We start from the raw sequence: 27959 nt of genomic DNA, 5'->3' as shown, positions 1-27959 counted from the left end.
ACCCTTTGTACTGTGGACAATTACTTGTCTTGTCAAGCTTAACGTAGAGGTTCGATCGACATACGGTGCCAATTAATTGTCAAAGTACTTCTCAAAGTGAATTTCCGTTTTGGAAAAGTTTGGAATTATAAAACTTAAAAATGGAGGTTTGAAAACTTTATTAACTTCGTGCAGGCAAATTGCTAAAGCATAACCAAATGAAAAGTCTCACACTTCCGAACAAAATACATAACTGAGAATTAATGATTTTTCACACGTCTGTAGTATTTAATTAAGAAAAGTCCAAGTCGCGCCAAAGTGCCCGGCACATGAAAATTAGAAACAAACCAGTGATTTAAAAACCGGACCGAACCGGCCGGTCGGACCGGTTGGACCGGGAACCGGTGGTCCAGCCGGTCCGAATCTTAAGTTGGATCGGTTATGCAGTCGACCCGTTTCAAACCGGATTGAACCGGTCAATTTTCCGGTTCAACCGGTGAACCGGTGGGTCAAACCGGTTCAACCATTTTTTTTTTCTTTTTCTTTTTTCTAAATTTTTTTAAGGGACCATAAATCACAAAAAATAATAATGAAAATTGAATCTCTTAATGAAAAAGCAAGGAGTCTTATTAAATATAACAATGACTACTTGTTCTAATATATTTGTTTGTAATATATACAACTTAAATAACTTTTATAATATATTATTAATTTTAAATTATATATTTAATAATATAATATTTATGTAAATATTACATATATTATTTTGTGATATTAATTGTAAGCATATTATATATGTACATATTATTTATATTTTTAATTTGTATTAATATACCGTTTAACATGTAATTTTTTATGTATTTTTTTACAAAATAAAAATAAAAATAATTTTAAATAAGATAGAAAAATTGAAATTTAAAATAAGATGTGAATTTATTAAAATTTATAACTATAAAATATATTTAATATAAATATTTTTTAATAAAAATAAATAAAAACCGAGTCATGCGGTTCAACTAATGACCCACCGGTTCAACCTTTGACCCACTAACCTAGTACCTTAACCGGTTCGATGACCGGTCCGGTTTTTAAAACTATGAAACAAACCAAGAAGGTTTTTTTATCAAGAGATAACGGCTTTGTTGTAAATAAAAAAAATAAAAAATCAAGAGAGCTTTGTTCTTGTAACTAGTTTTTTTTATTAATTTATTTATAACAAGTGAGATGCTACACAAATTACGCCTTCTAAATTAATTTATTACCTTCAGTTCTTGATCAAACCCAATTAAATTTCACAATATTTTGTAAAGATATAAGTATTATTTCACAAGCTAGTTCTGACTCAACTTAATTATTTTTTAACTTGTCTCTTCAAAAAATTATACAAGTATTTTTTTAACATAAAGCCTCTTCAGACTTTAAACAACCAAATATTCATTTGCAGATAAGCTCTTTAGGCTTAAACAAATATTTTTTTACAATTAAGTCTCTCTAGACTCAACACAATAACATAAAGTTAAAGTTAGGTAAGATAATTGTTGTTCGTCTTACTTTCAAGATGTGATACAACAATATTAGGTACAAGGTTTATAAATATAAAGAATGAATACATTTTTCAATGAATTGTCATTTTTTAGGATTTTCAAGCTTCTTTATATAGGTGCTTCATGAAGATGACTATCACAAATCTTTGAGTGTTTCTCACAAACTTGTTTCGTTTATCTTCAATTTTCGTTCCTTGTAGAGAAAAGTTTTCTTCGGTGCATTACTTGCTTGCATTAAATGTATTTCACTAAATTATTATTTCTTATCTGATTAAGGAAGTTATTTATCACCTTTTAAGTACTAAATACGTGGAGTCATGTGTGTATTAGTTCAAAAAAACTTTTTTTTGAGAATTTTTGTGATTCAAGAGATTTACTTGTCTTTTTATAATGAAAAACATGTCTTCCTTCTCTTTTGTTATTGTGGGTACCAAGGAAGTTATTTATTTTGATTTGTTAAGAAATCATATTCACAAAGATTGATTTAATTATCAAACATCTTAAAAAATATGAATTCAAAATAAATGTCTTATAGATGAAGTATTTCATATGTTAGACTTTTTATGCTAAGATAACCGATTGTCTTAGTGCATTCATCCTAGTGAATAATTTGAAGAACTTTTCTCTAGAAAAACTTTTATGTTTGTTATCAACAAAACTTATAACTTGAGGGATCTAAAATCCTCTTTTAACTTAACAATATTGCATTTGCATCATAAGAGTTTTGATACATTTTGAGCATAACCATCAGCACAACAACCTTCTAAGTGTTGAAGAACCTTCTGAGGGTTAAATATACTTATGAACAAAAATAGTATGTTGAACTATATCTTTTTGAATATAATAAATAATACAAAGGCCTTTTGAATACTAAACCTTAATAGTGCAAATCGTGTTCTGTTCCTCCTAAGTCCAATGAGGTACGTCGGTCCTTCCGGGACAAGGGCTGCACTCGCACTTTCTCGTCTTGTCAATTACCACTCTTAACAATAGGCACCATTTTTTTTTCCTTCATGTAACGAGATTTATGAAGTAATGACTTTATAACATCAATTTTATGATAAATACTTTGATTTATAAATGATGTTCTAAGCATAAACATAGGGTTTTGAGTTATACATATAAGAAACATTTATAATCTCATGAACATGAATTCATGAATAATGATATATTATCCTTCTAAATAACTAAACTATTTATGTGTAGTTCTTCTGAACCCCAAGATAACTTGAGTGGAAGTTCATAAGGGTAAAAGTTTCATGAAAATGGCTTAGTCACAATTCAACCCCTCTTTCTTGTGGAGCTTTAACCAATTCAAGTTATGTTAATATAATTAATTAATGAATTTTGATATAATATTTTATTTCTCTATAAATACCATCTTATATATTTGATTTAAATTTGTTTTAATCTTTGTAAAATGAGCAAGTTTTGATCTTGGTAATTCTTGTGAAAAATTTTCTTTGTTTTTCATTCTTTTAAAATTTGTAAACGTTTTTAATTCTTGTAAAATAAGAAATTTTTTATTTTGATTTCTGTAAAATATTCTTTTTAATTTTCATCCCTCAAAATATTAAATTCATTATATTTGGTTTTTAATAACCATTTTAAAGTATATATAACACTTATTTTAAGGATTTATGCATTTTTTTTATAGAAATTTCACATATAGATAAAGTATCATAAATAATTATGAATATTTCTTGTGATGGTCACATATTCTTCAGATGAACACATAAGAACGTAGCTTAAAATGATTACATAATGATAAAAATTAAAACAACAGTTTCAAATTTTAGATGGATAATAAATAATAAAGAATTTATAGGGAACAAAATCAAAACATTCTCATTTTGCAAGGATTAAAAACATATTTAACTCTATATATTTTAACTTTGTAAATAGTATTTTTTATAGTTATTTTATTATAGATATGTAAAAAAAAGTAGGCATTAAAAGTACATTAATTCTCGACAAATCTCAACAATATATTTTATAATATATGTGGATCATAAATAGAGAAAAATATATGTTAATTTAATATTGATACTTAAAGTTCAAAGTAACCAAATTTTCTCATTGCACCGTTGAAATATAAATTTATTCTTTTGCAAATTGTCCATTAAAATGTCCCTTTACCCTTTCTTTTTGGGTGAATAAATGCCCCTTTACTTTGGTACACTCGGAAAATATATTGGGAACGCTGGAAGAATACAAATTTATTATTCAGTTGTTAGCAATATGCATGGACATGAAATTAACAAAAAATTTGAAACCTTTATATTTATAATTATTATAAACACACACAAGGCATCCTTTTGAAAACTACTCTGGCACCATATGCCAGTCAGTGCCTCTCATACACCGAAAATAAATAATAATAAAAATATATATGCCAGTGCCTCTACGACTACGTTAAGCTTGACAAACAATTTGTCGGGAGTAACATACACATGTATACAACACTACTATTCAAAACATATTCTCTCATTGGTACATCATTTACACAAAGGTGCTTCCAGATTTTAGTTGAAAACAAAAACATTAAATTACGATTCAACGTTAACTTTCCTATAAATGTCACAAATAATCTTGGTACCACCACAACACATCTTTCTCACATTTCATTAACCAACCTGAAGCAACTCTTCCCATAATTGTCACACTACACTACTAGCCACCATGGTTGCCAAAAATCATTTGTATCATATTTTATTGGCAATGCTTTTGTGCATGGCATTCTGGGCTCTTCAAGTCTCATCTCGCACTCTTCAAGATGCCTCCATGTATGAGAGGCATGAGCAATGGATGCTTCGTTATGGCAAAGTGTATAAGGACCCTCAGGAAAGGGAAAAGCGTTTCAGGATATTCAAGGACAATGTGAATTACATTGAAGCCTTCAACAATGCTGCCAATAAACCTTACAAGTTAGGCATCAATAAATTTGCAGACCTCACGAACGAGGAGTTCATAGCACCAAGAAATAGATTCAAGGGGCACATGTGTTCCTCAATAATAAGGACAACTACTTTCAAGTATGAAAATGTGACTGCAGTACCATCTTCTATAGATTGGAGACAAAAAGGAGCAGTTACACCTATCAAGGACCAAGGCCAATGTGGTAAGAGCTTGATAATTCATTTCTCAAGTCAAATTAAATTGAATGATTGTTATCTAACAATTAATTTGTCTTGCAGGATGTTGCTGGGCGTTTTCTGCTGTTGCAGCAACTGAAGGAATTCATAAACTGAGTAGTGGAAAATTGATCTCTTTATCAGAACAAGAAATTGTTGATTGTGACACAAAGGGTGTAGACCAAGGTTGTGAAGGTGGTCTTATGGATGATGCATTCAAATTCATCATCCAAAACCATGGACTCAACACAGAAGCCAAGTACCCGTATGAGGGTGTTGATGGAAAGTGCAATGCAAATGAAGCAGGCAACGATGCTGCTACCATTACTGGGTATGAGGATGTTCCTGCCAACAATGAGAAGGCACTGCAAAAGGCTGTGGCAAATCAACCAGTTTCTGTAGCCATTGATGCCAGTGGCTCTGACTTTCAGTTTTACACAAGTGGTGTTTTCACAGGTTCATGTGGAACTGAGTTGGATCATGGTGTTACTGCTGTGGGTTACGGTGTTAGTGATGGGACTGAGTATTGGTTGGTTAAGAACTCATGGGGAACCGAATGGGGGGAAGAAGGGTACATTAGGATGCAAAGGGGCGTGAGTGCTGCTGAAGGACTCTGTGGCATAGCCATGCAAGCATCTTACCCGACTGCATAATTATCAAAGTTGGACTCCATTATACTATTTTCAATTCTACATATCTGTTTTAAGTTTTAACCACTGATTCCTGCTATTGGTCGTGTATATCACTGTATCACCTGCATGAACCATTGTACTTATGAATCAATTACTAAGCAATGAAAAATGAGTATGGTTATTATGAGTTAAGATATTGATTACTGTTGGGTTATTTTATGGTACTTGTCTGAGGAGATATTTTATGAGGGTTATTTTTTATAATCAAAAGACCTCTTAATCATTGAAGTATGTTTATGCTATATAAGTTGTTAATTGTTGTCTTATTTTATCGATGTGGGACTTGTTTGTATCCCAATAATATCATAACCATAACATATATATAGGAGATAAGTGAAGTACTAAGTTAAAGATCATGAGAGTGAACATTGAATATTTTATTAAAGAATTGTTTAATGATACAGAAACATAATGACAAAGGAGTATATGTATATAAAGTACTGACAGAATTTTGTTTAACCATCTAACTGAAATTCTAACACTGGATAGAAGTTACATAATGGCAATTAATTACAACTGAAGTAACTGATCATCCCTTTACACAAGATCACGTGTTTAATTTTCGTTTTATATAGTTAATGAACTTGTGTTGATTTTAACAACCTGAAAAAAGTTTCTGAATTCCGGAAACATAATTCTAATCTCTTCAAAATACATTATATATTTTTCTTTACCTCATGTTCCCAAAATGTGGAATTCACTTTGAGTAGTTTCCAGCTTGTAGAAAGAGGAGTGAATAACCAATACCCAAAATATTTATTTGAATCTTCACCAACATAATTCCTTGCCCCTTTCTCCCGCTTTCTTCTTTCTCTGTTATTTGTGGTACACTTGGAAAGGGAAAACATTCATGTTTCAATGTATAACTTGTGAAATGATTGTTAATATAATGCATATAAACGTTAAGTGCCACCAAGTATTGATAAATGAATTAAATGCACTATTTGAAAATTGATCAAATTTTACAGAAGCATGCACTTAAAATGAATTTTGTAAACTTAGGAACCATAGAAGGCTTATTAGAAACTTTAGATACAAAAGATTTAATTTGATGAATATGATAATAGATGGGAGTTAATCGTAATTATGATGAATTAATAAGCACAGTTAATCTTCCTTATTGATGATTTGATCAATTATATTAGTTAAAAACATCAAGACTTATTAACAAGTGTCTTTAGCTCAAGATCCAAATCCACAATGGCTAATGGAGCACCTTAGACGAGTGCAACTGTACAACTCCTCATTCTTGATCCATTCTCTTTAAAAATGGGCCGGGATTGAGCTTGAATCCAATAGGTGGATTGAGTTCTGCCAAAAATGGAAAACTAGTTAATTAGGTAAAGACCATATGCAAAAATTCAATTCAGTTCCAAAAACATAATCACTTACTGAACCAGCCTTGAATCCAACAATTCATTCGGAGTATGTTTGAATAAATAATTTAAATGGAATAATTCTTTTTTTTAAAGAATTTCAAATAACTTAGGACAAAATACTTTATTTGGACGAAAAATTTATAAAAAAAAAATTGAAATTCAAATATTTGTGAAATTTCTTAAATTTATATTCTTTCACAAAAAATAATTTAAAATTCTTCATATTTTTTTTCTTTCTTATCTCACCTATATATCTTTTCTCTCTCTCTTATCTCTTAATTATTAAATATTCAAAAATATTTTTAAATTATTAAATATTATCTATTATTAATTTTTAAAACTATTAAATATTTTAAAAAAAATAAGTAATATTTATTCTTAGAAAACTTAATCTTAAAATGTCAATATATATATATATTTAAAATCAATTTTATGTACAATGAAAATTAAATTATTATATCTAAAATAATAATTCAAAATTTAAGAAATTTGAATTGATGTATCCAAATAAAATACTTAAAAAATGATAAACATTGAAATTAAAATAATTCAAATTTCAAAAGTTTTAAATTCTTTAAATTTCTAAAATCCCTCGTCCAAATATACATGAGTTCATTTTTCTCCAAAATTGAAGGTTGGTGGCTCTGGTAATACTTGCAATTGGAAACAAGAAGGGCTTCCCATATATATCAAATAATTCGCTTTGGTAAATTGAAAAAAGGAGTTAGATTATCACATTTAACTCAAGCAAAAAGAAAAGGATCATTATTAGAAACTTATACTTTAAGTTAGTTATATTAAAATTTATACCGTACGTTATTTTTCTTGAAATCTTGACAATTGGCTATGGATCATAGTTTACAACTCATGACAATCCAAGACCAAATATGCTTATACTATCAATTTTAACAATGTTCCCGAGTAAGATTAACTTTACCCTGGAAAGATAATGGAAAAAAGAAAACCATATCAACAATATAAGATATAAAAACAGAGTATTTATAAATGACTATAAAATTTATAATAATATTTGTACTTTACTGTATTAAATCTTACCTCAAATGGATTAGTATTTCTTTGATGGAATTGTGGTTGAAAAGAGATTTCTACGCTTTCCATGAATAAGCTCAATGAATGATGTGTGGCTAATCACTTGTTAAAAGCTTGCATAGATGAAAAATTTCCGCCGAACATCGTGTTTAGGTTTAATTGTTCAAGATCCTTCTTAAATACGCAACGATACCCGCAATTTTTCACCTCAAAATGCAAATCTTTAGGCAGATTAAATATGCCAATTGTGAATCCTATTTTATCAAGATCAATCATTTCGTCTTCATATGGATCTAGATGATGAATGAGACTTTCCCGAGAAAGAAACAATATGAACAAGTGATCTATTTCACCCATGATCAGATCATCGTTTACAGCTATTGAAATTGCCCAATATGTATTACCCAAAACTTGATTATTTTGAAAACTGTATCCAGTAGTTACATAATCAAGTTGCCATCTATCATTCAAATCAGCAGAATCATCATGACATGCCACTAACATAGCACAACAGGAAATAGCTATCCAATTTGGGTCTTCCATAACAACAGATAGGTCCATGCTTATTGAATTACCCACATTTTGTTTATTGAACCACCATGGAATTTGAGTTCCAGGAATGATAATCTCAATGTTAACCAAGGAAAGAGAGGATTCCAATAAAGCCTGACACCAAATTTTTTTGTTAATATGTATAATTAGTGTAGACATAGAAAAAAGTAAGATAAAGAAAGGAAGGATGGAGTCTATACCTTAAAGATTTGTGTCATCCAACTAAAAGCAATATGATAACAATGTTCCATTTCACTCAAATTTGGGCAATTAAAAATAAATAATTCCCTAACATATTTGCCACGTTCTTGTTCTTTTATTGTTGGAAGTTCAGGCAAATATTTCAACTGTTTGCAGTGTTCCAAATTTAAATGATCAAGATTTGAAAGTTCCTTGATGGTAGTAGGTAGTCTCACGAATTTGTTTCCCCCCATATTTAATGTTTTTAAAGAATGTAAGTTACCAATAGCGTCAGGGATTTGAAGTAGATTGCAGAAGCTCAGATCATGACCAAGCAAACATGGGAAACGAGACAAATAAGGCACCAGCAAACCAAGTGAATCTTTATTTTTGCGATTGGAAAGGAAATTGAAAGGTGACATTAGAATTTCATATATAGAGGATGTTGATAATTGGATAACACTTCTATTTGTTTCAACCTTTTCCAAATGTTCTGTCTCCTTTGGTTTCTTTGGTAGTCTATTATTAAGTAATTTTGAACAACCTGCGAGATCTAGCCCCTTAAGAGAATTGAGTCCAAAAATGATATTCAGATTGATGAAAAGCTTTTTACAATTTCTCAAACTCAAAGAAACAAGTTCTCTTAGAATACCAATGGATGGATCGATCCGCACAATTTCTATACATCCGCTAAGATCGAGATACTTAAGACGTGGGGCTCCTCTTAAGTCTGGCATCTCAGTAAGATTTTTGGAGTTGTTGAGATCTAGCCTTATCAAATTAGGCAGATACTGCAAAATAGATAAAAGTAATAAAAATTACTATATATATCTGTTAGTTTTCCTTTGCTAACAAGAAAATACGATAATCTCTTTCTTGTTTTGGTCAGGAGACAAAATTAATGGCATTTAACCTTTCTTGTGTTTCTTTAATTATATTTAAGAAAGTTACAAACAAATTGATTATAATATATCTTTATATTTGTTCGTTTAAAGACAAAGAAAGTTGAAAACAAATAATATGGTACCTTTGTTCCTTCCCATAATTGTTTGATATTGCTATAAGGCAAGAACAATTCTACTAGTTTGTCCGGATAAAAACTTGATGGCAAACATCTGGAAGGATATTTTTTCCAATATACATATCTTAATTCATTTGAAAGATAATCGAGACTTCCTGAAAAATTTATATTTTCAAGTATGACCAACTTAAGATGATTCATTTTTGATAGAGCGTTCGTCGGCAATGTTGTTTCTTGTAACTCTAGTGGATGTTGTTCAATAACTATGGCTTCAAGATTTTTGGCTTCCTAAATCATTGGAAAAAGAAACAAAAAATGTTAGATTCTTTTATAATAATTCAAACAACATAATATGTTGTATTCTAAAACCATTTTACCATATTTTTTATCATGATGTTATGAAGATCCTTGCCATCCCAAAGCCTGGTCCACTTTCTTGGCTCTTTTGGTGATTTTTCTTGGACAATAGTCCTACCCAACTCTTTCAATAAGTCATGCATTTGAACTCTGTTATTTTTACAACTTATGAGTGATTTCTCAATGAGAACTTTTATACCAATCTCAGGATAAAATCCACGATAGTTTAGAAGTCTCTCCACATTTCTTATCCAATACCAATAAGAATATTTTTCTTCTCTAGTTCCACTAGAAAAGAAACATGCAATATCTAGAAATATTTCCTTTTCCATTTCCTTCAACCCATTAATACTTATTCGTAACACATCCATAATATCATTGTTTGGATTTTCTTTTAGTCTAGCCAATGCACTTCTCCACTCATAAATGTCTCGATCAAACAAATCTGAGCCTAACACTTTAATTGCTAAAGGAAGGCCACCAACATATTTTAGTGCATCATATGTTAACTCTTCATAATTATTCAAAATATCATCAGATTTGAAAGCTTTTCTGCAAAATAATTGAAGAGCTTTATTTGCATTTAATAATTGAACATTGTGAACTTCATTCACTCCATAATTTCTTAAAATATGGCTATCTCTAGAGATTATGAGGATCCTACTCCCTACACCTAGATATTTAGGATGTAAAGCCAATTTCTCTAACTGTTCAATTTGATCAACATTATCAAGAAAAATAAGTGCCTTTAAGTGGCATAACCTAGTCCTTACCAACATGGTTCCATGGAAAGTATTATTTATCTCTATATTTCCTTGGTTTAGAGCTTGACAAAGAAGTTGTTTTTGCAATCCTGTCGATCCAAAATCCTCATAAATCTTGTTTATATCATCTATGAAACAACAAACATCAAATTGAGGAGAAATTTTATTAAACAAAGCAGTTGCAAGTGTCGTCTTTCCTATTCCACCCATCCCACAAATCCCTATGACTCGAACAACTTTATCATCTTCAAGATCTAGAAGTTCCTCCAATTGTTTCACACGATAGTCCATATCAACTAAATCATCTTCAAAACTAAAAATATGATTATGACCTAATAGATTTATTACCTCCCCAACAATTTTTTCAATTTCTTCATGTTGTGGCCTGAAAACAGTAGTAGAACAAAAACACCAAAGCTTTATTAAGGGCTACAACTTTCAAAAAATAAAATTGTATGTATAGTACCAAAAAGTATGGCCAAATACTTACTTATTTTGTACATCCCACCCACAACGATTTGTGATTGCATTCAGAGCTTCCCTCCATTTTTGTACCATTTCCAAATCATCTTTAAACCTTTCTTCATGTTTAGCAAAAGCTTCTCCGAACTTTCCACTTTGTTTTCGAACTTCGGAAGGAGTGACATCATAGAAAACAGGGAGAACACTTCGACCAGTTTTTTCAACCCAATCAACGATCTTTTGGAGCTCTTTCATGCACCATGTGGATGATGCATAGTCCTTTGAGAAGACAACAATGAAAACACGTGATCCTTCGATTGCCTGCAAGAGCTCAGGTTCCAAGAATTCCCCTTTCTTGATTTTTTGGTCATCTTTGAAGGCATCAATACTTTTCCTCTCAAGAGCTGCAAAAAGGTGACCAGTGAAATTATTCCGTGTATCCGCACCTCTAAAGCTCACAAACACATCAAAATTCTTTGTGTGTGATGAAGAACTGCTTTGGTTTCTGATGCAAGCCATTGCAGAAGGTGAAAACTGAAAACTCACTTGCTGAAAATAATGTGTAACGTAATGAATGGTATTCGCAAGATAGTCGAGGGAGGACAAGTTTTTTTTTTATTAAAACAAATGACAAAGCGCGTGTGCTGGTCAAAAAAATGTAAATTATTGGACGAAGTGTTTTAAGGAATAATAACCATATATTATCTATAATATACATCTTGTTTAATAATTTGTTATCTAAACTTTTAAATGAGGTCGAGTTGAAATTCTTGCTAAGCAGAGAAGCTGTATTGTTTGAGATACTACAAATTTTCACTCGAGATTTTTTAGTACTGTCAACTGTAATTCTAGTTTTGAGAAAACTAATCAAAAAAAAAAAAAAAAAAGACTTTGACACGTAGTGCACAAGCCAGAAGGAGTATGATCTATTCTTCACCTTCGTGGTTCATTCTAAACATTCCTGTGTCAGACGACCTATGTTGTGCAAGTCCTTGATTCTTGAAATCGATTTAAATAAACCATGAAGTTGGATTGAAATTTCTTAAAGCAAAATGGGAAGCTTCCAAGAAACAACGCCTAAATGTTAGGTAAGACTTTGCACAAAAGGACGAATATGTACACGTATGTACAAATATAAAATATGTAAATGTATAAAATGATTAATGTTACTGTCATATAAAATGTTTAGTTATAAACCAATGGAGTATAATCATACAGTTGTTCAGGGTGCGAGTATTGTAACCTTTTATTTAGTATAACTTCAATTCATTTTCACAATTTGTTTAGTACAAGTTCACCATGGAATGGTTTGGGTGGTGTGAATCTATAGAAATAAGTACATATTTTTTGACATAATTTTTTGAGCAATAAGTTACTATGCAAAATTTAAGGTATATATGCAATTTTGATTTGATTGAAAAATTATTTAAAAGGATTTACATATTCATTTTCATAATGAATAATTAAATTCAACATTATCTCTAAGCCTCAAGATGGAAATGAAAATTAGGTGATATGATATTATTTAATATTCATTTAATATGGTATAGATTTTTCAAAAATAAGAGTTCAACCACCTTCAAAAAGATTGACTTTGTGTGAAAAGAATATTACTCAGATTGCTATTCAAATTGTCTAACTAGCATATGCATATCAACACTTCTGTCAAATGCCTTACGGTAGTCTAATTTAAAAGGAAAGAGACAATTAAGAATGAGAGAATTTTGTTTTATATTTACATGTGAAGATGAATTTAGGTTAGCCTATAATTTATACTTATTAATGGATAAATTACATCTAATATGAGAAGGGGTGGTATGTAAATGAGTTTTGGTACTTTCTTATACCTTTATTATTGTATGTTTCTCATGATAAAAAGTACAAGTTTAATTATTATAGATAAAAATGTTTAATTATAAAATAATATTTTTTTATTAAAAATAATTTTTATTAATACAAGTTTATTTAATTAAATCATTTTTGGTGTGTAAACAAGATGGAAACTCATTAAAAAAAACCAAAATCATAACTACGATAAACTTAAATCATTTTTGGTGTGTAAACAAGATGGAAACTCATTAAAAAGAACCAAAATCAAAATAACTACGATATATCGTTTATTACATTCATAGGCAATAGATCACAACATTCGTGGATGATTAATTATAATCATCGAAATTTCATCATTTTTTTAAGAAATTCAGCCCCATGTTTTATTTTATAGTTTTTTCTCAAAACTCCTTCCACGAAAACACGTTTTAGTTTTGTACTACCTCAGTTTTATTTACATAATAGTTCAATGGTGTAAAAATAAGATATTTAAAAATTGTTATTAGACAACCAATTTTAAATGGGATATGATGATATTTTTGCAAATAATATCATTATTTTAAAAATTTTAAAAGTTACAAGATTAACATACATATTAAATTGGGTACTTAGAACAGATTTGGTATGTGATAGAATAGTTGTTAGGAAGGACATAAATATTCAAGACAAATCCTTTAAATATTGGGATTTTAAATAAGACAATATTGTCATAATTAGAATAAAATACTACAACATAGTTAGAAAGACTTTGAACAAACCTACGCGTCAACTGCAATAAATTTTCCTTGCCTTCCTTTCCCACTAAATATAATATTTCTTGCATGGCAGTGCACGAGAGTTGCTCACATCTTGTGACGTTTTAGGTTATATTATTATTAGAGACGGTACCCACTATAATTATAGTGTACCTAATTATAGTGTACCGGAACACTTATTTTATTTTTATTTTTTATTTTTTTTAATTACTTATTTTTTTTATTATTTTAATTTAATATTTTTAATAATTTATCTATATCTTTATATTATTTTTATATTTTTTAATTTATATCTTAATATAATATCTATTATAATATTATTTTGTTTTTCAATTTTAATGGGTAATAAAAATAAAATGACTATTCAGTACCTCATAATTATAGTGAACACCGTAAAATTTCTCTTTCTCCTATTGTATTAGAGCATCTCCGACTCGGTTATCTTACCGGTTCCTTAAAATTAAGTGATTGTGCCTTAAAGACAATGCCCGTGGGATTGCATCTACATAACAGTCACTAACCAACAAATATTAAATCATGAATCAAAATTATGGAAAAAGATAAAATCATAAAAAAAAAACAAAATAAATCGGATACGGGAAATATGTAACCCAACATGCACAACAAGAACATTTCATACTCAGACATATATTGTGAAAATACAAACAAGTTTCAAATGGCGATGTATGCATCAAACTGTGCCACAATCACAACGGCACATGCACCAAGCACGCCGCAAACCACCTTGTCGAAGTGGCAGTGGAAGCGCATGTAGGCGAGAATAGCCAAACAATTTTTGAAGGCACAATTGAGTCACGAGCGAAGCTGTCAAAGAGGAGGCTCTAACTTTCTCTGTTAGGGTTGATGAAACTATTGGAACAAACCTTTCTTTCATGTTTTAACCATTTGAAAATTAGAAAAAAATATTAATTATCATAAAAGTATTTGAAAACTGAACACAATTTGTAACCATGTAAAAATAATTACTAGTAATGAATAAAAATATATATTAAAAAGGCAATTAGACTGTTATAATATTAAAAGAAAATTTGCAACCATTTGAATTCAAGTTACTATTGGTGCAGATTTTTACGATTTAAAATTATATATATTAAATTAATATTTAATTATAATTTAAATTAATTTTTTAAGTTGTCATAATGTTAAGTATATTTAAAAAATTGAATTGTAAAATTATAATATGAGTTACTTAATAGTGATATGGTATAATAGAACTCATTTAAAGATAATAATGTTACTTTTTAAAACAGAAAATATAGTTTGGATGAGGCAAACTTGTACAGAAGGAATTTTCTTCTTGTGAGGATTTTTGAAGTTTGTTTCCTTGTATAGTTCTATTGACAATAGAAACTTGTTACCTGAATGAGATTGAAGTACAAGACATTGCTTAAACACTTTTTGTTCATTAATTAGGTGGTAAAACAACACTGATATACATATATTGGTATGGCCCTCTGTATCATTTTGGCGAGTAACAATTCTTTCATAGACCATTCAGATTCAGTTCTCTCTCCCACGATCTTTCCTCTCCTCTATGCTTTGCTTTTTGATACATTTATCTTGTATAACTCGTATGTCATGACTCATAACCATGATTCATCTTTCATTATATAGTAATTCATTGATAATAAGTACAATGTATAACATTATGTTGACGCTGGGGGTACAGTGACACTACCAATATCATGAACAATGCTTAAAAGTTAAAAAGATGTAAATAGTATTATGATGTCGAAAGTTTATAATTACGCTGTTGGGTAAGAAGCTTGCATTGCAATGCCACAGAGTCCTTCCGCAGCACTCACGCCCCTTTGCATCCTAATGTAGCCTTCTTCACCCCATTCGGTTCCCCATGAGTTCTTAACCAACCAATACTCAGTCCCATCACTAACACCGTAACCCACAGCAGTAACACCATGATCCAACTCAGTTCCACATGAACCTGTGAAAACACCACTTGTGTAAAACTGAAAGTCAGAGCCACTCGCATCAATGGCTACAGAAACTGGTTGATTTGCCACAGCCTTTTGCAGTGCCTTCTCATTGTTGGCAGGAACATCCTCATACCCAGTAATGGTAGCAGCATCGTTGCCTGCTTCATTTGCATTGCACTTTCCATCAACACCCTCATACGGGTACTTGGCTTCTGTGTTGAGTCCATGGTTTTGGATGATGAATTTGAATGCATCATCCATAAGACCACCTTCACAGCCTTGGTCTACACCCTTTGTGTCACAATCAACAAGTTCTTGTTCTGACAAAGAGATCAATTTTCCAGTACTCAGTTTATGAATTCCTCCGTTGCTGCAACAGCAGAAAATGCCCAGCAACATCCTGCAAGACAAATTATTAGTTAGATAATAGTCACTCAATTTAATTTGGCTCATTAAATGAGTCATCAATCACTAACCACATTGGCCTTGGTCCTTGATGGGTGTCACAGCTCCTTTTTGTCTCCAATCTATAGAGGATGGTACTGCAGTCACATTTTCATACTTAAAAGTAGTTGTTCTTATGATTGAGGAACACATGTGCCCCTTGAATCTATTTCTTGGAGCTATAAACTCCTCATTGGTGAGGTCTGCAAATTGATTAATGCCTAGCTTGTAAGGTTTATTGGCAGCATTGTTGAAGGATTCAATGTAATTCACATTGTCCTTGAATATCTTAAAACGCTTTTCCCTTTCCTGAGGGTCCTTATACACTTTGCCATAACGAGCCATCCATTGCTCATGCCTTTCATACATGGAGGCATCTTGGAGAGTGCGAGACGTGGCTTTAACAGCCCAGAATGCCATGCACAAAAGCACTGCCAATGAAATATGATATAAATTTTTTTTGGCAACCATGGTGGCTAGTAATGTAGTGTGACAATTATGTGAACAATTGCTTCAAGGTTGGTTATATGAAATGTGAGAAAGATGTGTTGTGGTGCTACCGAGAATATTTGTGGTATTTATAGGAAAGTTAACGTTGAATTGTAAATCGATCTTTTTGTTTTCAACTCAAATCTGAAAGCACCATTGTCTTATCGATGAATGTAACAATTAGAATTTTGTGAATATCAGAATTGTGTTCAGGTCAGTCGGAACAAATTATCTGTCAAGCGTAACGTAGAGGCACGGGCATACGTGCGCGCCAGAGTAGTTTTCAAAGGATATTAGAAAAGTTTGGAATTTAAAAATCGAGGTTTAAAAATTTTATTATTTCATGTACGTGTGCATATATATTGCAAACGCATAACCGAATAAAAACTTGCATTCTTCTAGAAAATCCAAATTTAATACAATATATTTATTGGGAAGGATTTTCCACTCGATAATATTTCTATTTTCTTAATGTACCAAAATGGATTCTTTTTAATGAAATTTAAGTATAATTTTTTTTATAGTTAATGGTATTGTTTGATTTGAATAAGAGTTTTATCTCAATAATAATAATTGTATTTAATGTAAATTTTATTAATATACATTATTATCGAGATAATATTCCAATTTTAATGGGAGAACAACATTGAATGTATTTAAGAAATAACACTTAAATTTTGTCATTTTTTGTGGATAATTATATAAAAAAAAATATATTTATATTTCAATTGTGAAACAAATTATAATATTTAATTTAGTATTTTTAATTATAAGAAAAATGATGTATTTTTAATTATAACTATCAATATCAATTTAATAAATATTTACATTAATTATTTTGATCCATTAAATATTTACATTATATTAACCTATATTTTTTTCTCTATGTATGATCAATAGTTGGTAAGAATTAATGCACTTTAATTTCTATTTATTTTACAAATTTAGAAAAATAACTATAAAAATTAAATTTTATAATATATAAGATAAAATATGAACTTATTGAATTATTTTACTAAATAAATGGGTAAAACAACATTTTGTTTCTTGACACTTTGATACATGAAAGTAATAAAATTTAAAAAATATCCCTAAAAATGTAATACGTTACTCACATTCACATAGTATAACCACTAGTTTACTACGGATAAAGTAACACCATAAAAGAAATAAGAAAAGATTACACAATTTTATTTAACGTGGTTCACCTCCTCATGTTTACGTCTACAATGACGTTCATTATTTATCTCAAAATGTATTACATATATTTGAAAATCCTCCCTTCAAGTTTTATGGGTTAAACTTAAAAATTCCATCCTTACAAGTTTTATGGGTGAAACTTAGAAATCCCTTCCTCACAAGTTTTCTGATGAAACTTGAAAACCTTCCTTCATATGACCTCCTCTCTCATTTAAGACGGTGACCCTCTCTACAGGTCGGGTGATTCTTCTCATCTCAAAAGTATCTATTTATTGAACTTACATCACAATTTTTAAAGAAGAAACAAATCTCTAAGATAAATACAATATATTTTAATTCTAAACAATATCATAAAAGAATCAATATCTTTTAAAATCTAAATAATATCTCAGAGATTTGTATTTGAAAATTTAAATTGTTTTTCCAACATATACATCAGTAGTAGAAGATATTGCCAATTTTGGTAGAAAGAAAAAGTTTCTTATCCACTCAAATTCAATGATTACTAACAGTTGTTCTATTGCTCACGACCTATTTTCCTCTTCAACTTATTTCTGTTTATTAAATTTAAGTTGAAAACGTGGATCTATGATATTTAAATACGCGAGTTCCAAGTTCAACTACAAAAAAAAAATTTGCCATGATAATTTATAACATAAATATTAGTTAAGCACGTAAATTTTACAAATCTAGTTATAGTGTCAGCTTTAACGCCACACTTTTGGTGTGTGTTTAAAACCTTTAAACTTATATATGCTTCTTGTATTGTAAGTTAATATTTCATTTCATCTAAAAGACATAAATTAAAGAAAAACATTGGTTCTTTGACTGTAAGAGTAGTCCACTGTTATTCAAAGGGAAAACTGCAAACCTCAAAATTTTAATTATATATATATGTATGTTAATCAAATTTATATTGCTCTTTGGTCCTAGGAAAATTACTTTAGTTCTACCGGTTGATAGGAATCAATGTGTTCTTTTTCTGCTTCGAAATTTCAAATTTGACAGAACAACTAAGCCAGATTGTCTTACAGCAAGCAACCTAGCTCATACAGGGGGAACTGAATATCATAAAAAATGAACAGAAAGCACACATGATATGCTTGACCAATTGAATTCATTGTTATAGCACAAAATAAGGACAAGCTCTATGATTTTGTCAATCTAATCATCTTCCCCCGCTATTTATCGGGAAAGGAAGACTTAAAAGAAGTTAAAATGCTTGTGGTTCAAATGTCTATACAAATCTATGTCAGTCTCCTATAGAGTTTGAGTTTTAATTACATCCTATTCAATCTACAAGTTATATGTTGGAAGAAATCTTCGCTGCAAGGAATTGTAAGACCACCCGTGGGATAATCATATCCAAACTCTTCCTCAGCTTGACTCAACAAGTCTTGGAATGAAGGTTGGTTCAAGTATGATATGGGAATCACAAACCGCTTCATTCTCTCTCCAACATACACTGCAACATACCCCTTTAGTGTGTCAACCACTTTTGAAGATGTCTGGTTTGCAACAAATGATGCCCTTCGGATACCTAGCAAATGAAAACCCATTGTTGTATAGTATAACTTGAGACTTGAAAGTGGATGATTTTAAATTCTGAATGCTTCAGGATGTGAATGATTTCTGTTGATCCTAAAGTTTTGTAACCATGAACATATATAGATAAAAGGATTTGTATGAAACCAATGGCTACATGAATTATTGGTAGAGTAATGGGACCACCTGAGAGACAAGGGCACATGGTGTTGTCTTAGAGGACTTTCTCAAAAATCAACGTAACATGTTATTGTAGTTAACTTTCTGAAGTGATGGCCAACAGATTTCCCCATTTGAAAAGAAAAAAATCAATAAAAGATATAACTGGATCATGTTGACAATTATTAAGGGAGTGGAGCAGGGGCCATGTACTTAATGTATGCCAATTTCACGCTCTGTTTGTTAGAATTTGGCTACATAAAAAATGTGGTTCATATAATGACTTCTGCTCATATGTCTAATATTAGTTCTCTTCTCACCACCAACACTAATTAAAAGCTATCAATCTGGTCTGCTTAATGTTTACTGGTTGGTAACTGTCAGTCTGTCACTCACTCTAACATTAGTTGTTATATGGTATTGGTAGATATATCTATCAATAGCACTGTCATCTCAATTATTTAAAGAAGCATGTGAGATGTCTAAAACATATCCACTATTGGATTCACTCTATCAGAATGCATGAACAAACATTAGGTTCTCAGGTGGGTAATTTGCTGGTTATCATCTCAGAACCTGAGGTATGCACTCATTGATTTTTCTAATCCTTGAAAGAGACTCTACAGAGACAAAACCATGTGATCCTTTGTCCCTTAGTGGAACCCATCATGACCCATTGTGGAATTGGATAGCAGATGCTCTTGCCCCTCAGCAACTATATATACACTAGTTCTTGGGTTCTCAAGCAACACAAGTCATCGTATACTCCTCAAGAATCAGAATTCAAATATTTGTTCCATATACAAGTCCTGTGTCATCAGTATATTATTTGCTGTGTGGCGTAACAGAGAAAAATGGGCTTCCGCATGCCAGCTATTATTAGGCGAGCGTCGTTTACTACAACCCATGGAGCCTCCAAGAGGGTTGAAGTACCAAAAGGATATCTTGCAGTCTATGTTGGAGATAAGATGAGGCGGTTCACGATTCCAGTATCATTCTTGAACCAACCTTCATTTCAAGAATTACTAAGTCAAGCGGAAGAAGAATTTGGATTTGATCATCCAACTGGTGGTCTCACAATACCATGCAAGGAGGAAGAATTCCTTAGTGTCACCTCTCTCTTGAATGAGCTGTAAATCACTAGTAGAGATTGAGATAGATTAGATGAGACAAATTTGTACAGAAGGCATTATGTTTTTGTACAGATAAATTATATTTTGATTGTGGGGATTTTCTATTTTGTACAGAAGTTGAAACCTGTTTTGCCAAAATGAGAATTCAACATAAGACATTGTTTACGCACATTTTGCTTTTTCCAAATCACAATTAGTTTTAATATATATATATCAGATGAAGATAAGGGATTAAGTGCAGTCATTCTGCTAGAGATATTGACCAACCTTGATTAAGGTTTTTACTGCTGCCTTATTGTATTTCAATATAATCATGATCCGAACAAGGAATCCGCAACACATTTGTCATGATACAGTTTGGCAATTTATTGCTAGATTTTTCTACAATATGTGGCTAATTCAGTTCCTGCTTTAGGCAACACACAGTAATTATACATCTTCAGTAATTCCTGCTGGTTCTCAGTGTGTTTGGATTACAGTTGAAATTTAACAAACGTACGTTCAATTTAAAGTAACTCCCCCTTTACTTCTACGTTTTTGGCTTTGGAAAGTGTGAAATGTCGTTTACGCTGTGTAAAACGTATTCCCAAACATACACTCTATCATCACTGCCAAAGCATTTTCATTTTCTATGGGTCATTGATTCTTCCATTTTCCTAATCAAGCAGCACCATCACATAGGATATTAGTTGTTTTTTTGGGAAGAACAGCATGGATTGTTACTAATCAGGTATTGCCCCAAAAGTTCAAAACAGCAACAGAAGTAGATATTGCGATTTTTGGTGAACAGAAAATAAGAACTCTGATCCTCATCCACTCAATTTTAGTGAATAATAAACAGTTGCTCTATTATCCATGGACAATCATTTCCCTTCTTTCCAATTTATTTATGATATAAAAGCCTGTCAGTCATAATTGTTACAGATCATGACCTATTCTTTTTCTTTAAGGCAATTTTTTCTTTACTTGGTTTGAAAACTTTAAACCTATGCTTCTTGCATTTAAGGTCATAGTTTCATTTTATCCCAATAAAAAAAAAACAAAACAGAAGCTACAGAAAAGCATTGGTTCTTTGACTTCTACAAATAAATGGTTATATAAAGACAATAAGCCATGTAAATGGTATAAGAGAAAGCTTTTAGTACATGATTAGGCTAGTCACCGGTGTTGATCAAGGAAAACAGTAAACCTTGTTAAGTCCATTGTTATTCTGCATCTGCCTTGACAGGGAAACTACATCGTTTGTTTGAGGCGTGGCACCTTCAGATTTTAATTTCATGTGTATAATATTAATAAAATATATTTAGACTATTTATTAAATAAATTTATCTTTTTCTTAGTAGAGGAAAAATACTTTTTTTCTACCCATGCTAGGAATCATGTATCTATTCATGCTGTGAAATTTATCAGAACAATGTCTTTTTCTTTTCTTTTCTTTTTTGACAGAAATTTACCTTGCTTATACTGTGAGAAGCGAACATTGTATCAAATAACAAAAAAACACAGAGGAGCTGCATGAGTAGTTAAATTCATTGTCATTACACAAAAAAATGTAATACTGTGATTTTGTCATTCAATGTTCTTTCTTTTCCCTCTTTCTCAAGAAAGGGAGATCTTTACAAGTTGAGAAGACGCCTATTGTATATAAAATGTCTTCACTAATCTATGTCAGTCTCCTAAAGTGTGAGATTTATTGTCGATTCAAGCCAGAAGTTATACTGTTGAAGACATCTTCACTGCAAGGAATTGTGAGGCCACCCATGGGATGGTCATATCCAAATTCTTCCTCAGCTTGACTCAACAAGTTCTTGAATGAAGGTTGGTTCAAGTATGATACAGGGATCACAAACCGCTTCATTTTCTCTCCAACATAGACTGCAAGGTAACCCTTTGGCACATCCACCGATTTTGAAGATACTTGGTTTGCCGCAAATGATGCGGTTTTGATACCAGGCAAACGAAAACCCATAGTTGTATTGTATGTGTGAGACTTTGAAAAAATACTCGTAAGTAAGATACAACTTTTTGAACTTCAAAAGCTTTAGGATGTGAATGGTTTTTGTTGCTGTTGTTGTAAATCCTTGCTGGGATGAATATATATAGATGAAAGAGTTTGTAAGAAATTGTTTGCTACATGAATGGTTTGACGGGGGAGGGCTACAAGATAAGAGTCATGGGGCCAACAGGGAGACAGGAGCATATGGTTTTGCCTTGTAGGACATTCCCATGAACCAACGTAACATGTTATAGTAGTTAAGATAATACTATCTTATCTTTTATAGTGAATCCACTTGAAATGAATTGGATATGTATAATCTCAAACCTCAGAAATATAATTGTCGATGGTCTTTCGCTATCCATTGCCTTATGATTCATCAGCCAGAAAATACCTTCCAGCTGTACTTCAACATAATGTGAAGAAAACATGTCCAAAGCATGTCTCCAAAATTAAGGAATACCAAGTAATGTATGAACACGTTAAGTTTCAGTTAGGCACGTCTCATTTGGTTACAAGTGGAGGCTTTATGATGGCCATTGTTTGATAAGGTGGTGTTACACAAGTCTACACAACTTTATCCTTGATAGAAGCACTGAGAAGACAACACAATGTGATATCTCATGTGTTTGCCTTCCATCCTTTAACATTCATTTTCTCTGGGAATTGGGTTTATACAAAATCTTAAAATCTATATAAACATCATCCTTTGTCTTCAAAAACAACACAATTCATCAACATTTTGATTAATTGTTTGAAAATTTGTGATTTTCTTTCTTCAAACAAGCACAAAAAATGGGGTTCCGTTTAGCTGCTATTCAATGGGCATCATTCACCGCTAGCCAAGCAGCTTCAAAATCTTTACAAGTTTCAAAGGACTATCTTGCAGTGTATGTTGGAGAGAAACAGAAGCGGTTCGTGATTCCCATGTCCTACTTGCACCATCCTTCATTCCAAGACTTTGAATCAAGCTGAGGAAGAGTTTGGATATGATCATCCCATGGGAAGCCTCACAATTCCTTGTTGTGAAGATGTTTCCCAACATATAACTTCTCCTTTGGAAGGACTATAAATGTTGCAAAGTGGAAGATTGACATAGATTAGTAATTTAGTACATAGTAGAGAAATTTTACACTAGGTCTCTTATCAACATGTAACGATTTACCAATTTTTGAGTAAATGACAACAAATTCAATTGCTTTAACTTGTCCTTATATAGTTTAAGTCACTTGTTGCTATAATTTTCTGTAATTTGTGGCTCGTTCAGTTTCTTTAACAGTAATTATATATCCTTAGGTAATTTAGTACTCCCTCGGGTTGTATCTTTGCTGCAAAATCATTCTAACTTTCAAAGGCTCATTGATTCCTTCATTTTCCAGAACAAGTAGCACCATCACATGGATTATTAGTTATGGGCAGAATGGCATGGTTTTTACTGATATGGTATTACCCCCAAAATTCACAACATCAATAGAAGAAGATATTGCAAATTTTGGTGGACAAAATTTGGATACCTGACTTTCAAGTCCAGCTGTATAAATATGTTTTTGGTGATAATTTATGATATACATATTAGTCAATCATAATTGTTATACAGCTAGACCTATGCTTTAAGGACACTTTTTCTTTATTTGATTTGAAAGAATTAAAACTAAGCTTCTTGCAATGTAAGGTCATAGTTTCATTTTATTTAAAAGATAGAAGTTATAGAAAAGGATTGGTTCTTTGACAGCAGCAGATATATGGTTATCCATAAGAGAAAGCTTTTGTTACAGAAGTAGCACCTAACTTCAGTTGTTCAGAGCCTTGATGCTTGGTTTGCTATAAACCTCGATGTTTAGTTCGATTTATTTTGAACCTGCGTCTGTTTGTCAGTGCCTTGGCACCTAAAATTTTTATTTTGATATATATTTATTAATAAAATATTTTGTTTGTCCCAAATAAATTTATCTTTCTCTTTGGTCCTAGGGAAAATACTTCTGCTCTACCCTTTATCACATGTTCTCTCCCTTCTTCAAATGTTGGGATACAAACAAGTCCCACATCGATAAAATAAGACAACAAATAACAACTTATATAGCATAAACATACTTCAATGATTGAGAGACTTTTTGGGTGATAATATCTCATCATTGTGGAGTACGCTTGTGTAATAACCTTATAAAAATAACCCTCTCAGACAAATACCATAAAATAATCCCATCATCAAATTTATCAGAACAAAGTCATTTTTTTAACAGGATTCAACCTTTCTCATACATAGAGAAGTGAACGTTGAAACTAATAAACAGAAAATACAGCGGAGCTGCGTGCGTAGTTGAATTCATTGTAATAACTGATTACACAAAAGAATGTGGAACACTATGATTATGTCATTCTGTTTCTTTTCCTTTGTTCTCCAAAAAGGGAGATTTATACAAGTTTAGAAGAAGCCTAAAGCAAAAAATATTTCCACTAATCTATGTTAGTCTCCTAAAGTGTGAGATTTATTGTCAATTCAAGCATGAAGTTATATGTTGGAAGACATCTTCACTGCAAGGAATTGTGAGGCCACCCATGGGATGATCATATCCAAACTCTTCCTCAGCTTGACTCAATAAGTCCTGAAATGAAGGTTGGTTCAAGTATGATACAGGAATCACAAACCGCTTCATTTTATCCCCGACATAAACTGCAAGATAGCCCTTTGGCGCATCCACTGCTTTTGAAGATGCTGGATTTGCTGCAAATAAAGACTTTCTGATACCAGGTAAACGAAAACCCATTGTTGTATGTGTTGAGACTCGGGAAAACAATGTAAAAAAAGATCAACTTGTAAATAAGATGCAAGTTTTTGAACTTCTAATGCTTTAGAATATGATTTTTTTTTTATGTCCTCAATGCTTGCAGCCTTGAATATTTATAGATGAATGTATTTGAAAGAAATTATTGACTAGATGAGTGATTAAAGTGGAAGGGCTATGAGACAAGAGTCATGGGACCAACAGGGAGACAAGGGCATATAGTGTTGCCTTGGAGGACTTTCTCGAGTGAATCCTCTTGAAATAAAATAGGTGTGTAATCTTAAAAATCAGAAATATAATGATCAATGATCTTTCACTATCCGTTGCCGCATAATTCATCTGCTAGAAGATACCTTCCAGCTGTACTTCAACATAACGTGATAAAACATGTCCAAACCATGTATACAAAATTATGGAATACCAATTAGTGCATGAAGAAAACTTAGGTTTCACTTAGGCACGTCTCATTTGTTTATAAGTGGAGGCTTTTTTTTGACCATTGTTTGATAAGGTGGGGTTACACACGTCTGTACAACTTTATCCTTAACAAAGGTACAATAGACAACACCATGTGATATCTCATGTGTATGCCCTCAATCCTTTAACTGTCCTTTTCTCGGGAAGTTGAGTTTATACAGAATCTTAGAAACTATATATACACTATCCTTTGTCTTCATAAACAACACAAGCAATCCTCAAACAAAAACACTTAGATTCATTTTTTCAAAATTTGATATTGTTTTTTTTCCTTCAATCATACACAAAAAAATGGGTTTTCGTTTACATACTATTCGACGTGCATCCTTCACAGCTAGCCAAACAGCTTCAAAATCTGCAGATGTCCCCAAGGGCTATCTTGCAGTGTATGTTGGAGAGAAACAGAAGCGGTTTGTGATTCCCATATCATACTTGAACCAACCTTCATTCCAAGACTTGTTGAGTCAAGCTGAGGAAGAGTTTGGATATGATCATCCCATGGGTGGACTCACAATTCCTTGTAGTTAAGATGTTTTCGAACATATAACTTCTCTCGCTTGATTGGATAATAGATCTCACACTATGGGGGACTTACATAGACTTGTAGATACATTTTATACAATAGGCATCTTCTCTATTTGAAAATATTATATATCAATTTTGAGTAACGACAATGAATTCGATTGCTAATTATTTCTTTTATCATTTATACAATGTTCAATACTCTCTACAATTAGAGCCGTAGTGAGTAGTGTCCATTAGGAGGTTGGTTGCTGAAAAAAAAAAAAAAGACTTGATTGTTAACTAGAATTCAAAAGAAATAGTTGAATAGATCGAGAATAATCAATTATAATCGATAACTAGATTATTTCAATAATCAATTATGTACATAATATTTTATTTCTGTTTATTCAATCTAAATAAATGATATGAATATCTGACTTCGAAGTTCATCTGTATGAATATCTTTTGGTCAAAATTTATGATATATCTATTAGTCAGTCATAAATGTTAAAAAGCTTGACCTATTTCTTTGCTTTAACGACACTTTCTTTATTTGATTTGAAAACTTTAAATCTCTGCTTCTTGCATTATAAGGTCATAGTTTCGATTTATTTAAAAGACAGCAGTTAAGGAAAAAGATGGGTTCTTTGACTTCAGCCAATATAGGATATACATAAGTGGAAGCTTTTGTTACAGAAGTTATCAAAATTTATTCAAGGAAAAAAAAATCTTGATGTTAAGTTCAATATTATTTTGCACCTGCTTTGGCAGGGTAGGTAACTTGTGAGTTGTTTCCAACTTTGGCTCATCAAAAATTTAATTTTATTTGTATATTTATTAATAAAATACATTTGTTTGTCCAAAATAGATTTATCTTTCTCTTTGATTCCAGGGTAAATACTTTTTCTACACATTTGTTTGGAATCATGTGTTCTATTTGTGCTTTGAAATTTATCAGAACAAAGTTTGTTTTTTTAACAGAGTTCAACCTTGTTCATACATAGTGAAGTAAGCATTGAAAATAAAAAACAGAAAATATAGAAGAGCTGCTTGAGTAGTTGAATTCATTGTAATTACACAAAAAATATGACATAGTCATTATGTCATTCTCTTTCTATCCCTTTGTTATTAAGGAAAGGAGATTTATACAAGTTGAGAAGACGCCTATTGTGAAAATGTCTTCACTAATCTGTTAGTCTTCTAAAGTGTTATATTTATTGTCATTTCAAGCTTGAAGTTATACGTTGGAAGACATCTTCACTGCAAGGAATTGTGAGGCCTCCCATGGGATGATCATATCCAAACTCTTCCTCAACTTGACTCAACAAGTCCTGGATCGAAGATTGATTCAAATATGATATAGGGATCACAAACCGCTTCATTTTCTCTCCAACATAAACTGCAAGATAGCCCTTTGGCGCATCCACTGCTTTTGAAGATGCTGGATTTGCTGAAAATAATGCCTTTCTGATACCAGGTAAACGAAAACCCATTGTTGTATTGATTTGAGAAAATAATGGTTTAAGAAAAGTATTGAGAATAAGGTTTAGAGATTTGAATGCTTTAGGATGTGAA

At 31.4% G+C, this 27959-nt stretch overlaps 5 protein-coding genes across 10 annotated transcripts; 1 reads left to right on the top strand and 4 right to left on the bottom strand.

The window, feature by feature from the left end:
* Positions 1 to 3895: 3895 nt before the first annotated feature.
* LOC109815934 (disease resistance protein Roq1) lies at positions 3896 to 12138 on the bottom strand. 6 transcript variants are annotated; one of them, XM_083061797.1, is made up of 9 exons: positions 11143 to 12039; positions 9909 to 11037; positions 9538 to 9819; positions 8531 to 9301; positions 7785 to 8444; positions 7544 to 7666; positions 6566 to 6660; positions 6024 to 6179; positions 3896 to 5411 (listed from the first exon to the last, which is right to left on the bottom strand). In XM_083061797.1, exons 1-5 carry the CDS (start codon positions 11631 to 11633, stop codon positions 7878 to 7880), a joined length of 3240 nt encoding a protein of 1079 aa, XP_082917923.1. In that variant the 5' UTR covers positions 11634 to 12039; the 3' UTR covers positions 3896 to 5411; positions 6024 to 6179; positions 6566 to 6660; positions 7544 to 7666; positions 7785 to 7877. The 6 variants fall into 6 exon arrangements, with proteins under 6 accessions (XP_082917923.1, XP_029130729.2, XP_082917924.1 ...); XM_029274896.2 differs by lacking the exon at positions 7544 to 7666 and adding an exon at positions 12052 to 12138 and having other exon boundaries at positions 6024 to 6660; positions 11143 to 11518; XM_083061798.1 differs by lacking the exon at positions 7544 to 7666 and having other exon boundaries at positions 6024 to 6660; positions 9909 to 10440; positions 11001 to 11069; positions 11143 to 12041.
* On the top strand, positions 4206 to 5481 carry LOC109815949 (senescence-specific cysteine protease SAG39). The gene is made up of 2 exons (XM_020380776.2): positions 4206 to 4644; positions 4721 to 5481. The coding sequence occupies exons 1-2, from the start codon at positions 4206 to 4208 to the stop codon at positions 5308 to 5310; spliced, it is 1029 nt and encodes a 342-aa protein (XP_020236365.2). The 3' UTR covers positions 5311 to 5481.
* A 2703-nt stretch (positions 12139 to 14841) lies between the features above and the next one.
* On the bottom strand, positions 14842 to 16659 carry LOC109815954 (senescence-specific cysteine protease SAG39). Its single transcript, XM_020380783.3, is given in 3 exon segments — positions 14842 to 16019; positions 16022 to 16054; positions 16131 to 16659. Coding segments are annotated over 3 exon segments (1026 nt in total). The 5' UTR covers positions 16570 to 16659; the 3' UTR covers positions 14842 to 15465.
* Positions 16660 to 22142: 5483 nt separating this feature from the next.
* On the bottom strand, positions 22143 to 22875 carry LOC114917034 (auxin-induced protein 6B). The gene has a single exon (XM_029274901.2). It carries the CDS (start codon positions 22591 to 22593, stop codon positions 22315 to 22317), a length of 279 nt encoding a protein of 92 aa, XP_029130734.1. The 5' UTR covers positions 22594 to 22875; the 3' UTR covers positions 22143 to 22314.
* Positions 22876 to 24906: 2031 nt separating this feature from the next.
* On the bottom strand, positions 24907 to 25703 carry LOC109815932 (auxin-induced protein 15A). The gene has a single exon (XM_020380753.3). The coding sequence runs from the start codon at positions 25383 to 25385 to the stop codon at positions 25113 to 25115; it is 273 nt and encodes a 90-aa protein (XP_020236342.1). The 5' UTR covers positions 25386 to 25703; the 3' UTR covers positions 24907 to 25112.
* Positions 25704 to 27959: the final 2256 nt, after the last annotated feature.

Source organism: Cajanus cajan, chromosome 8 (assembly GCF_000230855.2).
Source record: "Cajanus cajan strain Asha chromosome 8, NIPB_CcT2T_4, whole genome shotgun sequence".
Lineage (NCBI taxonomy): Eukaryota > Viridiplantae > Streptophyta > Magnoliopsida > Fabales > Fabaceae > Cajanus > Cajanus cajan.
The sequence above is the reverse complement of the archived record's forward strand: the minus strand, read 5'-3'. Positions and strand labels throughout refer to the sequence as shown.